This window comes from Triticum aestivum, chromosome 7B, assembly GCF_018294505.1.
Source record: "Triticum aestivum cultivar Chinese Spring chromosome 7B, IWGSC CS RefSeq v2.1, whole genome shotgun sequence".
Taxonomy (NCBI): domain Eukaryota; kingdom Viridiplantae; phylum Streptophyta; class Magnoliopsida; order Poales; family Poaceae; genus Triticum; species Triticum aestivum.
In genome coordinates, this window is record NC_057813.1 from 753,780,751 (window position 1) to 753,794,590 (window position 13,840).

Sequence of the window (13,840 nt, forward strand, 5' to 3'; positions counted from 1 at the left end):
CACCTGAATATATTTCTCAGTTTTGTAACCGAACGTTTGTCTGATTACAAAGATGAATTACATAAGCACGTGTAATCGTGATAAGAAATAGGAACGCCATGAGGAGGCGGCCTGCTTATGCGCCGGCTTTTTCATCCGGTGCGTCCATAGCATAAGGACGGAGGGAGTATTTTCCAGGGGAAGGGAGGGAGGCCAGCGGGTTCCCTCGAGTCTGCCAAGACCGAGATGGGGCAGAAGACGGCGTTGGCACATCCAACGCTCACTTTGGTCGACAACGGCGGTTTAGATAATGAGCAAGTAAAGCGTCCACGCTCTCGGTATGAAGTGAGGACTATCACTATTACCTATAAAGTAAGGAAAATATCTAATCATTCTCTTAAAAGTACTTTGCATACCTCTTGCGGCACAAACACATATTGAATTTGTTGTTTGTTTTGGTTGATTACTTTATTTTCAGAGGAAGAGAAGGTGGCCAGCCAAGAGGGAGATAGGGCATAAGCCAGTGTTGGTTGACAACAGCAGTAGCAGTAGCGATGACAAGAGTGGCAAGGACGACGACCATGAGCCACCGGTAAGGCATTCCTTGGAATGTGTGTGTTCGCGGCTGGTACTTTGTGAACTTTGTGCTCGGTGGTTGCTTTATTTATAAAGCGGGGCGAAAGCCTTTTTCAGTAATAATTTAAAATTGTTTCTCTTAAGACATTTTTTAATGATTTTGAGACACTCATGAGGCCTTACATTAAATAATTTAGATATGTTTCTCTTAAGAAATTTTTGCTATTCAGATATTGATGTATTTCACACCTTGTGTTGCGGATGGATGGGTCTAAATTTGTTATTGGGGAAAATTAGCCAACTCTTTGATTGGTTGTGACGCAGACGAAGAGGGGGAGGCCAACAAGTCTCAAAACCGCGAAGAGCAAGAGAGAGAGGCCACCGGGTTCGAAATCAGCCAAGAACAAAGAAGATGGCATTGGAACTTCGGAACCAGGCACTGAGTTCGACGTTGGCAAAAGCTTCAGAAGCTTCAAGGTCGTCGTCGGTGGTTCTGCCATCAACGACAAACTACTCCCCATCGAGCCGCGTAGGGCGTACCACGGGCTCTGCCGCGACCGGAAGTCGCTCCTGCACGAGCGTATGCAGAAGCCCATATGCCCTTTGCTTGTTGCAGGAGTGATCATCGAGACGGTTTGCATAGCCAAGGGCATCAGGGCCTTCGCTGCCTCTCCTTCCCGCGAGGACCTCGCGCGGTGGAAGAAGGCCCGGCCTAGAGTCCTTTGAGATGATGGGCATGGACGTTAGCTTCATGCGAGAGCGCGTCAACAACCTCCTCACCCTTGTCGAGAAAGCAGATCACCTGCACGAGGGGTACGAGGCGGCAAAGCTGGAGCGGGCTCGCCCCACGGAGGGGTTGAGGGCACTCGAGTCGAAGCTGTCGAGCATCAAGAACGCTCTGAAGGAGATTGACGTGGAGTTGCATGAGATGGCTTCATGGTTGCAGGAATTACTGCCTCTAATGTGGCTGCACTTCCATGGTTTATTATGAGTATGCTGCACTTTGATTGTGGTCCAGTGTTGCAGTTTCATGGATATGAATTTATTCTATAGGTAAAGGGAATACATGTTTGAGCAGATGCCAAGTGATAAAACAAATGGCTTCAAGTTAATTTGGTAAAGCGAATATTTTGCTGAAGAAATAAGTGACGACCAATTTGTGGGGTATCGATTCTATCTCCAATATAAGACCATTCATAGTTTGTTTGACAAGTAATGTATTTTTATGAGATCTACAGTAGACAATTCTAGAATGAAAAGGTGATAAAATGAATATGCAAAATTCCTCTCGATTGACACAAAACAAGCAAATGGCTCATTTTCCCGTAAACTGTATGCTGACTACAAGGGCTAAATATATTCCATAAATTGTTTCACTTGAACAAAAAGTATATAGTAGATCATAGTAAGGCACAACAGTTAACAACATGTAATACATGAGGGAGTCACATCCATCGATATATATTTCCATTGAAGGAAGCAAGAGTGAACTCAAGTTCAGTTACAACAACCAAAACCCATTCTACAGGGTTCTGCATCATGGCCGAAACAACATTGAACTCCCCGCAGAAAAAAGATTGAACTGCGACAAAATTCCTTAACTATGTAGAACTGCGACAAAATTCCTCAGTCAGATTCCTAGCCTCTTGGTGCCACACTCTGAACAGAACTTGGATGTCGCCCTTAGATAGGGCGAACCGCACTCGTCGCAGAACTTTGCAGGGCTGCTTGGCTGAAATACAAAACATACCATCAAGACAATTCACAATAACAGTGCACCTGATTTGAAAATTAAATCTAGATTGCTGTTTTTGTTCAGCTGTCGAAATAATGCAATGCAGACAGACAGGATGACTTGCAACTAATTACTGCATGACGGAAGCTACCTTTTCTTTCCTGAACATGATGAATGTTTTGATACTACTCCCTCCGATCCATATTACTTATCGCTCAAACGGATGTATCTAGCACTGAACTACATCTAGATACATCCATTTCAGCAACAAGTAGTAATATGGATCAGAGGGAGTACTATATTTGGCATGAGATTTGGCCGGTACTAAATAAAGATTCACTCACAAGAATATTCGAGCGTCCTCCAAGGTGGCCGTGTCCAGCTTGCATGGAAGATAGATGCGGGGATAGATAGGCCTGGTGCTGCTGGGGGTTATCTGACAGTTGTGAGGACGATGCACATGGATGAATAGGAGGGAACTGAGAACTATGTTGGTTTTGCTGGATGTTGTCATCCTCTGCTTGATCGAGAAAGTGCAAGTAAGGTTGACTTTCTATCTGTTCAATGTGTCGCTTCGATGATGACTCATGTTGGTTTTGCATCTGGAAGAGAGCAAGCTATTAGTGGCGACCAACTGAAAAGGTGGATGAACCAGAAAAATAATCTCATTTAACAAAGTAGAAGGACAGGAGAAGTCACTGTGAATTTGGGATGTTGTCATTAGTCAGAACAGGTATCGAAAGATATGAGTTACCTCGAATGGTGGACGAAATTCTGAAGAACAAACCAATGGAGAAGTCTCATCCTCCGACAAAACCTGGACAGAGGAACCAATTAAACGAATAATCGAATTGGTTTAGCTGCAACCTTAGAATCTTAAATCCAGTATGCACTTACGGACGTGCCAGGAATGTCAAATACTGGCTGCAGGGTACGCCTGTACTTGTGTCGAGGCGAATAGAATTTGTAATCTCTTGATGAAATGGCTACTTCACTTCGACCGGTCAATCTTTTGAACCTGCACATTGAGAAAGAAAAAAAATCAAGACTTAGAAATACATAAATCATGGCATATCAGAGGGTACCAAGGGTCAAAGTGGAAAGTGAGGATAAATAAAGCTTTTGCCTGGAATTATAATTAATTTAATTAACCGAAGATTTGATTATATTAGCAAACTTCTGAAGCTACGTGTTCATAATTCATCCTATATTGAAGGCAGTTGGACAGGAATACAGTCAATTTCTTATAGTTACCTTAAGCAAGGAAAGGACTTTGCAGATCGGTACAATTAAGCCCTGTTGAGGCAAACATATTGGTGCATATAAAATACTCAAAGTTTGCCTTCCACAAAATTGTGAACCAGCCAAAATATATATGATTTGTTTCCAAGGAAATGGCAACAAAGGAACGGAGTCTGTCATTCAAGAATATGCATTATTTGGCTTATGAAAAAGGTAACTTTATCCACACCACTTACGAGAGACGATGGTTTATAGTAAGAATTACAGACTCTGCAAGTTCAAAACAAAAAAGGGTTTCCTAAGATATGATAATATAGAACAAGTGAACAACCAACACATGCACAAGGAAGGAATTACAGGGTGAATCAGAGAAAATACCATTCCGCATCCTGCATTCTCATATTATTTGGCCTCTCTATGATCACCAAACCATTGATTACAACAAAACGGACCCGCTTTTCTTCCTGTACTACAAGTTCAGGAAACTTTGTCTTTGTTGCATTAGAAGTAGCCAGCTCCCTCCTCCTGAAGCTACAATTTCCTGTAGCGTGACATCAAAGGAGACTCGGATGAGAAGAACAAATAACCAGAGTGGGCGCGACCAAATACAAGTTGCTGTTCACTAATCATCATACCTTTCTTGGGAAACTTTTGGGTCAGTTTCCTGTACAAGCCGCCGGCAGCTTCAAGAGCCACCCCCATAGTTTTCTCGCGGGATCCAGTCAAGGAAGCAAGACGTGCATTGACGTCGCTCACCAAAGACTCATACAAGTTGGCTATGTACATCAAGGGCAAAGCAAACCTCGGGTCGCCTTCGTATTGCACCTCTTGTTGCTTTCTTTTGTTGATTCTATTGCTGGCCAGGATAGAGTCATAGAGAGAGGGTTCTCCCACCTCAATAACATTCTGGCCAATAAAATGGTCAATGATGATGTCCAGGAATCTAGACCGTGCTATTTCGATGGGCACAACGTCTGTAACGAAGAGGGGAATCAGGCACAGAGAAAGCACTAACAGCAGACAGAGCCGGATGAATTTCGAAGAGTTGTTGTACCTTGTGGTGTTAGGATATTAATATGACTAGGAGGCCTGCTGCTGTTCTCAAGAGCCGAGTGTTCGTCGTCAACTCTGACACCATGGAGGCTTAAAGAGCTGCTGTATGATCCATGCAAGCAATCCTAGCAGATAAAGCAACGGTTAACACTCAAAACCATGACGTCGCTGTGGTTGTGATGTTGTGTTTTGTTACAAGAAGCATGCTATTCGGTAGCACTAAAAGGAAATGCATCCATTTCTGGTCGGTCGAACAAGTAACTGCCAACAGTCAATCTTGAAAATAAATAAATGCACAGAATGTTTTAATTTCACAAAACAACACATTCCTACCTCCGCATTTTTGGCCGGTCAAAGTAAATGCCGACGGTCTACCTTGAAAAATACAAAAAAAAAAATTAATATACAGCATTTCCATTGCGCAAAACGACACTTCCCTACCGCCCCATTCCACAAAGCCAAAGCAAAATTTCTGGCACGGAGATCTCGTACTTATGCATTTAAATACAATACACAGCATTTTTCGAAGTAAATGCCCAGCAATGAACAGAGCCTTTTTTACTTGTCATTACGCATTTAGGTTCACACAATGCTGGTTACAACCAAACACATGGTAAAAATGGCAAATCCTAACAAGAAAAGCATGGCCTGTAGCACCACACGGCCAACCCCAGCTGCTCGGACCAAACACCGACAAAATGCGCCGCGCAAAAGCCTGGTAACTTCCTTCCTTCCTAGTCGAACCACCGCGCAGATAACCTGTTTTCCGGCACGGATTTGGTGCTCACTAAGGTTGAAACATTCTTGCTCTGCTCCGGGCAACACTGGGTTTCACCACAGATTGGGACGAGCTAACCAGCCATGGGTTCAGTGTGAGCACGCGGCCTGGGAAAGAGAGGGAGGGAGGGGGCGTGAGGTTACCACGGAGTTGGAGTCGCCGCCGCCGACGAGGCTGTCCTCCTCGGTGAGGGCCTCGGGGTCGACGTCGCCGTCGCCGAGGAAGACCGCCCCGGCACCGGCCCCGGCGCCGGCGGAGTAGAGCGGCACACTGGCGGCGCGCATCGCCGCCGGCCGAAACCCTAGGTGGGCTTAGAGCCTGGCGCCCGGCGCCGGCACCAGCATGGCGACGGAGGGTGTTTTCCCCAAAAAAAGCATCTTTTTTCTGACGCCCGCTTGCTAGGATACGCCCGAGCTGGGAATGGATTGCGGGGACGGTGGTCGGCGGCCGGCGGCGCCGCCGGATTCGGTTTGGGTTTGGGTTTGGTGGAGTAGCAGCGTAGTAGTATTGTTTTCGCTCTGCTCTGCTTCACCAAAAGGCATACTCCTCCTCCGTCCATCCGTCTCAAAATTACACATACACGAATATAACTAGATATGTTTTTTATATCTAAATGAAAACATAGGATAAGTATTTGAGACAAAGGTAATATTTGTTATCATTTTAGAATAAACATAATAAATAATAAAATACACTATTTTTACAGCGCGATGTACAAAGAACACAAAAATAAATAAATAAATTACATCCATGTCCATGAACCACCTAATAACGACTATAAGCACTCGGGTGAGAGCCCCTCCCTCACTCGAGCCGGGCCAAACTTGTAGTGGACAGTCAGCAAGTTATCATGCTAAGGCCCCACATCATTGGAACAACCAACGTCACTGATGAAGAGAAGTATAGATCGAAAGTATTCAACCGGTAGACACACGCACGAAGATGAAGATTGGATCCAAGCAGATCCACTGAATACCAGCACCGACGGAATGCCGCGAGAGCCGTTGGAGACGCACCTGCACACGCCCTTCGACGACGCTAGAGGCATCACCAGAATAGGATGGGCGAGGAGAATTTTATTCCACCTTCATAGAGCCGTCATCGTCTCGTCTTTCTGAGTAGAACACAAACCCTAAACAAACTCACATAAAACACCGCCCCGGTGGCGAGGGAGTTGCGCGGCACACTAGCGACCCGCATCGCCGCCGGCCGAAACCCTAGCTGGGTTTAGAGCCTGATGCCCGGCGCCAGCACCAGCACGGCGATGAGGGGCGGCTGATCTCCCCCCTAAAACAACATTCTTTTTCTGACGCTCGCCTGCTAGGATATGCTCAAGCTGGGAACAGGTAGCGGCGCGGTGGCCGGCGGCGCCGCCGGATCCCCTTTCGGAAGGGGGAAGTGAAGGGGGTTTGGTTGGTGGAGTTCAAAAAAAAAAACAGTTCGTCACTAGTAGCAGAGAATGCTCTGCTCTGCTATGCTTCACTAAAATACTGCTGATAGAACATAACAAACATTTTGACAGTGCAGTACAAGTATCTGACACCAAAAGATGGGGATCAGATTTGCTAACCAAGTTCTCCGTCAAGATTAATTAACATAAGCACATTGTTTGATCAAGAACACATGTGTATACATACAATCTTATCACTCTGAATAATTAAGCTTCATTCAGCACAGCATAATACAGAAACTTGACAGTGCAATGAAGGCATCCAATAAGTATTATTACAGTCCCCAATTCCCCATTGTTCACTCCATTTGATCAAGCAAGGCAAGCCTGCCATCATTATTTACATCTTCAGTTGAGAGCTCCTGGCATCTCAAGTTCAGATATCAGAGCTTCTGTGTTCTGAAGCAGCCACAGCCCTCCTCCTCTGTTTTGTGCAGAGCCCAGTTCATCCGTTCATACATACGTACATCATTTTACACACAAGTAAGTGTACACACAGAGAGGAACTACACGCTGAGCTCGGTCCTGGAGACGAGGATGCCGTCGGCGTCGGCGTAGAGCCACTCGCCGTCGCAGATCCTGGCGCCGGCGACGGTGACCGGGGCGTGCTTCTCGCCCACCCCCCTCTTGTCCGACTTCATCGGGTGCGAGCCGAGAGCCCGCACGCCGATGTCGCACTCGTTGATCTCGTCGACGTCCCGGACGCAGCCGTTGATGACGATGCCGGCCCACCCGTTGTTCTGCGCCAGCATGGCGATGTTGCCCCCCAGGAGGGCGCGGCGGAGGCTCCCGCCGCCGTCGACCACCAGGACCCTGCCCTCGCCCTTCTCCTCCAGGATGCCACGCACCAGGACGTTGTCCTCGAACACCTTCACCGTCACCACGGGGCCCGCGAATAGCCGCCGCCCGCCGTACATCCGGAAGACGGGCTGCAGCGCGCGGAGCTCGCCGCTGGTGATCATGCGCGCGTTCGCGTCGCACGCCTCCGCCGTGGCCAGTGGCAGGGCCGCCATTTTTGGTTCAGCGGGGCTGCTGCGGCAGGAGTGAAGTTTGTCATTCAATCTGCATAACAGCAACAGTTTCTCCAAAGATGTGTATGCAAATCATGCACTTAGCTTATAATACTGCGATGAGGAATACATATTGTTCAGTTATATGTGGATTAACAGTTGCAAAGATAGATCTCAGGCGGATGAAATGCTGGGACACTCCATTTAGGAAAGAAACATGATGAAATTTGGTGCGACTGGAACATCTAAAGGACCATTCTCTTGTTAACATGCAGGTAAAGTAAATCCTCCATGAAACACAAGAAGCAACAAGGCTGTCTCAGTTGATGAGGCGTTAAAGAAAGGTTACCTTTCTGCTGTCAGTTAATTAACGTCTCATCAACTAACCACCAAGCAGCCTGACTACGGACGGATGCTCCCAAGTCATCAGTGCTCTCAAAATCAGTCTGTGCAACCCTTTTCCTTAAAATTAGATAAGAGAGAAGCAGGAAAATGTGGCCTTAGCGATTAGTTGCGATTTGGCTGACCACCGGACAAGACATGATCAAACCAAATCAGTCCCTCGGATCCAAATTAATCAACGCAGCTTTAGTGCAAGTCAAGTTCATACTATAAAACAAGGAGTCAATTGCAAGAAACCACCACATTTGTGGCTAGGTCTGCTTACTTTTGGTTCCTATAAATCAGGGGGCCTATCAGATAGGAATAGGATTACAGTTACGACGCGTTTGGTTGGAGCTCAGGTAACGTATTCACTGTTGTAATGAGAATACACTGTATTAGATGTTTTGTGAAAGATGTTTGGTTTTGTGAATACGCGTTTGGTTTTGTGAAAGATGTTTTCCGATTACATGGGAACTGAAACCAACGTGGCCGAAACAAACGCTGGTAACGTAATCGTGAGCCAGTGTATTCGGAAGACAGCGAGAATATCGCGAACCAAACGCGTCGTTAATTTCTTGTGAGAGTTGTCTTGAGCAAGGAAACATTTTTTGCAGATTGGCACAGCTAACCTCTATTATATGGAGGGAGGCAGACAAATTAGTGGGTGCTAACCTCTATTATACAGGTGTTCTCATGACGCACACCGTTATATGCAGAGGAGATTGACAAGAGTATCCAAGGACCATGTAGTCGCGCGCTTACCGGAGTGGCCACCGGCGTCGGCGTACGGCTCGAGAACGTCCCGGGCGCGCGCGCCTCCCTCCTCCTCTCCGGTGGTCGCCGGCGCAGACTAGCCCCTCGACCGCGGCGGCGGCGCGACTGGTTATGGCCTAGAGGCTTGGAGGGAAGGAGGGGGGGATTCCGGTATGCGGTGGGTTCGAGCGGAGCGGAGCAAGAAAGAGGAGACGAGGTGGAGCTCTGCTCTATCATTATCGTGTGGTTTTTCCTTTTCTTTTCTTTTTTTATTGAGTCAATTGAATGATATAAATGGTATGCCACTTTAATAATAATAATATAATAGGGCAAAGAGAAGATTTTTTTTTGGCAAATACTAGAAGATAAGAGACACCGGTGCATTGCCAACGTCGTTGAACCACGTCAGAAATTCGAGACCAAGAGCATAGACAGAAACGCCGTTCAACGACTCAAATGCACAACACGACGAGGATCACCGTTGACATTTTTGACAGTGCACTGCAGGCATCCGACTGACAATTTTATTCCGATTCCTCATTCCATTTGATCAGGCAAGATAAGCTTACAATTATTACAAGTTCGGAGCTTCTGAATGTGAAGTCCAGATACAACACCATTCAATCAGGGAGGGCAGCAGCAGCAGCAACCACAGCAGCCCTCCTCCTCTATTTATGCAGTGCCACAGAGCCCAGTTCATCCATCATGTTACAGACAAGCAAATACAACCACAGAGTGGAACGGCACGGACAACGAGGCGGCGGCCGCGGCCTCTCCTACACGATCAGCTCGGTCCTGGAGACGAGGATGCCGTCGGTGTCGGCGTAGAGCCACTCGCCGTCGCAGATCCTGGTGCCCGCGATGGTGACCGGGACGTGCTTCTCGCCCATCCCCTTCTTGTTGGCCTTCATGGGGTGCGAGGCGAGGGCGCGCACGCCGATGTCGCACCCGTTGATCTCGTCCACGTCCCGGATGCACCCGTTCACCACGATGCCCGCCCACCCGTTGTTCTGCGCCTGCTGGACGGGGTTGCCGCCCAGGATGGCGCACCGCAGGCTGCCGCCGCCGTCCACCACCAGCACCCTGCCCTGGCCCTTCTCCTCCAGGAACTCGCGCACCAGCACGTTGTCCTCGAACACCTTGAGCGTCACGATGGGGCCCGCGAACACCTGCCGCCTCCCGTAGATCTGGAAGACGGGCTGCAGCGCGCGCAGCTCGCCGCCGGTGATGAGGTGCGAGTTGGCGTCGCAGACTTCCGCCGTGGCCAACGGCAGGGCCGCCATAGTAGCTGATTCAATTCAGGGCTGCATTGGCATGAAGAGAAGAAGCGCGTTATTCACCAAAAATGTCAAGGGCAAACGATTGTTGACAGCAGTAACCACCGAAGCAGCTAATTTCTTCAGCATGGCAACATATATGTTCCTCAATGTAAAAGACATGGAAATTATGCATGCACTTGAACTCATCATACCGGTCATACCGCAATAAGGAATATACCGTACCATCCTGAACTATGTAGCTAAACAATTGTGCATCGATCTCAAAGAGAACAAATGAGGCGATTCCATCAACCAACAAACACCGGGCGTTTCGTTTTCATTTTACACTAGGTGATCTCAAACAATCAGGCAAGGAGCAGACCGTTTCTGATTATCACTGAGCCGAGCAAAACAAACACTGGAGCAGAGAAAAACAAGAGCTTTGATCTTCCTAAAGAAGACGGATACGCGGAGGAACCAGGCTAAACAGAGATACTGCATTCACATGATGGAGGCAATACAGTAAAGAAAGATGCTGCCATGGCCTGAAGCTCTGACACTGTTGAGACATGAGATTCAGCATACATGTCGACAGTACAGCCACCTCTCTCTCTCTCCTCTCTCTCAAATGTCCCTCGCTCCGCCAAGATGGGAGGGAGAAGCGGATCCGCCACTCATCTCCAATGATGGATCCCCTTCGTCCCCTACCAAATCCGCCTGAGCCCCCACGGCCTATGCAATACGGATCGAAGAGCTCGAGCGAGGTGATTGGAGCGAGCGGAGGAAAGGGGAAGGGGGAGGGAGGGAGCGTCACCTGGCCGCGCGTCGCCGGTCGGTCTCGCCTCACCGCCGTGGGGAGCGAGGCAGTCCTGTCTGGATCAATCAGGGGAGGGGGAGAGATGAGAGATCAAGAAAGGAGAGATTGGAAGAAGAAGAAGAAGAAGAAACCCAGAAGAGAGGCGATTCGGATTCGTTACCGAGATCTTCACTCCGCCGTCACCTCGCCGGGCTCCAACGGGATGGAATCAATCGGAGGGAGGGAAGGGATCCAATCCGAGGAGCGGGGGAGAAGAAAGGAGGCTCCTTTTTTCCTGTTTCTTTTCCGTGGTGCGATGGTGATGGTGGTGGTGGGTGGGTGGCGAACGGAACCACGAGTAGTCCGCGGCACGAGCCCGACGGGTGCAAAAGCCGCGGGCCCCACTTTCTTTCATCAAAATGAAAACGAATGGAATTCGGGGAGGGACGGGAACGAATCTCGTCGAATACCAAAAACAGCCCCTGTGGATAGTCCTGGCCATGCGCAGCCCGGCCCGGCCTGGCTCGACGCTGCTTCCGGGCCAGGCTCAAGCCTAAATTTTGAGCCCGATGGCCGGCCCGGCCCAGGCCCGGGCCCGTCGTTTTCGCGCTTTTCTAAAGAGGCCCGGCCTCTGGCGGGCTTTTACGCGTTTGGGCCGGGCTTGGGCCCAAAAACCAGGGCCGATGGCCGGGCCCGGGCCTAGGTTTTTAGGCTCGGGCTTGTCTGGGCCCGGCCCGGCCTGAGGTTTGGCCAGGACTACCTGTGGATCATTCTCATGTTTACTTGGTTCACAACGGATACAAAGATTTTTACAACTTCGCCGATGGACCTATTGTTGGAATGCATAGTGCTGGAGCGGCGCATCCGCGCCGACGAGCGCCTCGAGACGCACGATTCATTCGCAGAACCGTCAAACACCACTAGGGCGAGAGGCGCCGCCAAACCCCTCTCCCATTTTGCTTCGACAGGAAGAGGTTGGCGGACGAGAAGATGAGAGGGAGGAGGAGGACGATCGAGAGAAAGGGTATAAGTGAGATTGAGCCATCAACGGTCCTTCACTTTTCATTTTTATTCGGATGTTAGTGTCCATAAATATATTTTTCTCCCTCGTAGGAAATAGATGTTCCTGATGAATCATTGCGCTCGAGCCGTTTGCTAGCATTGTGTGCCTCTCCTTTGTTGTCACCTTCCCGATAGCGACGACTGTGGCCAAACCAACCGCATATACAGTATCGAGCATAGGTCATCATGCTGATACCATTTGCGTGGGCGGTCACACATCATTTTGGGGTTTGCATCTTCTTCCAAGCATCTCCTGTGAGGAAAGGAAACCATAGTGCACGAAACACTTTGGGCATGTTTGGTGGCCTACATACCCTCTAGTCAGGCCCTAAGGATGCATTTTTGGTCTGTATAGTTGCATACGAATGAACATTGTTGGGTCTGCATAGTACGAAACTTAAAGCATATCTCAGACAGTCTCGCGAGGAACAATCGAATCAGCCGTTCCCACTAAGTTAGGCTCTCAGAGTGCATGGAGGGGGACTGTGGCGTCAAACTCGTGGGAGCGGGGACATGGTGCAAGCTCGCGCGCATCCTTGAAAAATCTGAGGATGGGAATTGGTTCACTACCCACCGATTCACGCCCTATTTAGTCCTCTTCGGCTCACCACCCTAACCTCAAACTAAACACCCGATTCAGGAATCATCCCTCTGCTCGGATTTGACTCATTAGAGGTTGATTTGCCTATGACCAGGCACCTCCTTACATGTGGGACCTATCCCAAAAAATGAAAAAAATTACTCTCTCCTCTCTCTTTGTGTGCGTTGACTGCGCCTCGACCTCACGCGCAATCAAGCACATCCCGACGATGTGGCGATGTATGGAACCCCTGCCGGTCATAGAACCCCTCGACCGCCCGCGCGATGCGGTAGGGATCCTCCTTGAGCACCTTGGCCACGGGTGGGGACGGTGACGCATGGTGTGTGAGGGTTCTCGGCAGCGGCCCTATCCGACGTCCAAATGATGCAATGCTTTTATGGTGGCCTAGACGGTGTTGGAGTACCAGGTGTGGAGGGAGGGCATGTCGGGGGAAAGATGGAGGGCGGCAGAATGTGGAGCTCGCCGCGGAAGAGGAAGACATGGTTGGGGTCCAGCCACCAGGGAGAGCGAAGGCGGCCTCGATGAGGAGGTGCAGTATGTCAGGAAGGTGCGTTCGACAATGTGCGAGAAGGCGTTGGTGATGATGAAAAGGAGGAGAGGGAGTCCCCGAAACAGAGCCACTCATCGGGGAGGGAGTCCCCTGACATACTGCCGCAACCGGACGGCGATCCACTGGTTCTGCTCGGTCGTGGTTGAGGGTATGACGCAGCCATAGTAGAGGTCCTTGAGGATCTTGGCCTACTCTGGCATCAGCGTCCATCGCGCGCCACTCGGCCGGCACGTCACAGTCATGGCACCGGCCCAGCCACAGCATTGGTACTCAGCGTGCCACCATCGCTGTTGGTGCTACTACTGCTGCAGTTGCCTCCACACGATGCTTTGCTTGTTGTCCATGGCAAGAGGAAGGTGGCTCGTGTTGCTGCTAGCCATGCCGTGGAAGTGAGGGGTGGGCTGCAACGTGTAGGGCGCACAGGGAGAGGCCTCCTCAGAGTGGAGGGGGAGGGAGAGGGGGATAAGGGGACGCAATTGGGGGCAGTGTTGGAGTCCAGCCACCGAAGAAGAGGAAGGGGCCCAGGAGGGAGGAGAGGAAGAGAAGCAAGGCGAGGAGGCCAGGAGGGCAGGAGCGGGGAGGGCAGAACACGGCGTAGAAGACGATGTGGAC

General features: G+C 49.6%; 3 protein-coding genes across 9 annotated transcripts; all 3 read right to left on the reverse strand.

The window, feature by feature from the left end:
* Positions 1–1,985: 1,985 nt before the first annotated feature.
* On the reverse strand, positions 1,986–5,892 carry LOC123160813 (uncharacterized protein At2g02148). The gene is made up of 8 exons (XM_044578649.1): positions 5,507–5,892; positions 4,587–4,710; positions 4,168–4,506; positions 3,911–4,073; positions 3,188–3,308; positions 3,045–3,107; positions 2,635–2,892; positions 1,986–2,287 (listed from the first exon to the last, which is right to left on the reverse strand). Exons 1-8 carry the CDS (start codon positions 5,645–5,647, stop codon positions 2,186–2,188), a joined length of 1,311 nt encoding a protein of 436 aa, XP_044434584.1. The 5' UTR covers positions 5,648–5,892; the 3' UTR covers positions 1,986–2,185.
* Positions 5,893–6,937: 1,045 nt separating this feature from the next.
* LOC123157072 (putative 4-hydroxy-4-methyl-2-oxoglutarate aldolase 2) lies at positions 6,938–9,190 on the reverse strand. 7 transcript variants are annotated; one of them, XM_044575319.1, is made up of 3 exons: positions 8,970–9,133; positions 8,173–8,285; positions 6,938–7,842 (listed from the first exon to the last, which is right to left on the reverse strand). In XM_044575319.1, exon 3 carries the CDS (start codon positions 7,824–7,826, stop codon positions 7,320–7,322), a length of 507 nt encoding a protein of 168 aa, XP_044431254.1. In that variant the 5' UTR covers positions 7,827–7,842; positions 8,173–8,285; positions 8,970–9,133; the 3' UTR covers positions 6,938–7,319. The 7 variants fall into 7 exon arrangements, with proteins under 7 accessions (XP_044431254.1, XP_044431253.1, XP_044431250.1 ...); XM_044575318.1 differs by having other exon boundaries at positions 6,938–7,845; XM_044575315.1 differs by lacking the exon at positions 8,173–8,285 and having other exon boundaries at positions 8,970–9,190.
* A 286-nt stretch (positions 9,191–9,476) lies between these two features.
* Positions 9,477–11,092, reverse strand: LOC123157076 (putative 4-hydroxy-4-methyl-2-oxoglutarate aldolase 2; the record flags this gene model as incomplete). The annotated part of the gene is given in 2 exon segments (XM_044575321.1): positions 9,477–10,264; positions 11,034–11,092. A coding segment is annotated over 1 exon segment (507 nt). The 3' UTR covers positions 9,477–9,736.
* Between the last annotated feature and the right edge of the window lie 2,748 nt (positions 11,093–13,840).

What these genes read in the sequence shown, in the direction of transcription:
- LOC123160813 (XM_044578649.1), bottom strand. Translation starts at nt 5,647, where the DNA reads ATGCGCGCCGCCAGTGTGCCGCTCTACTCCGCCGGCGCCGGGGCCGGT. An exon ending in GCGGCGACTCCAACTCCGTG is followed by an intron (nt 4,711 to 5,506) that starts GTAACCTCACGC and finishes TTTATCTGCTAG; the next exon opens with GATTGCTTGCATGGATCATA. An exon ending in TTGACATTCCTGGCACGTCC is followed by an intron (nt 3,108 to 3,187) that starts GTAAGTGCATAC and finishes TCCTCTGTCCAG; the next exon opens with GTTTTGTCGGAGGATGAGAC.
- LOC123157072 (XM_044575315.1), bottom strand. Translation starts at nt 7,826, where the DNA reads ATGGCGGCCCTGCCACTGGCCACGGCGGAGGCGTGCGACGCGAACGCG.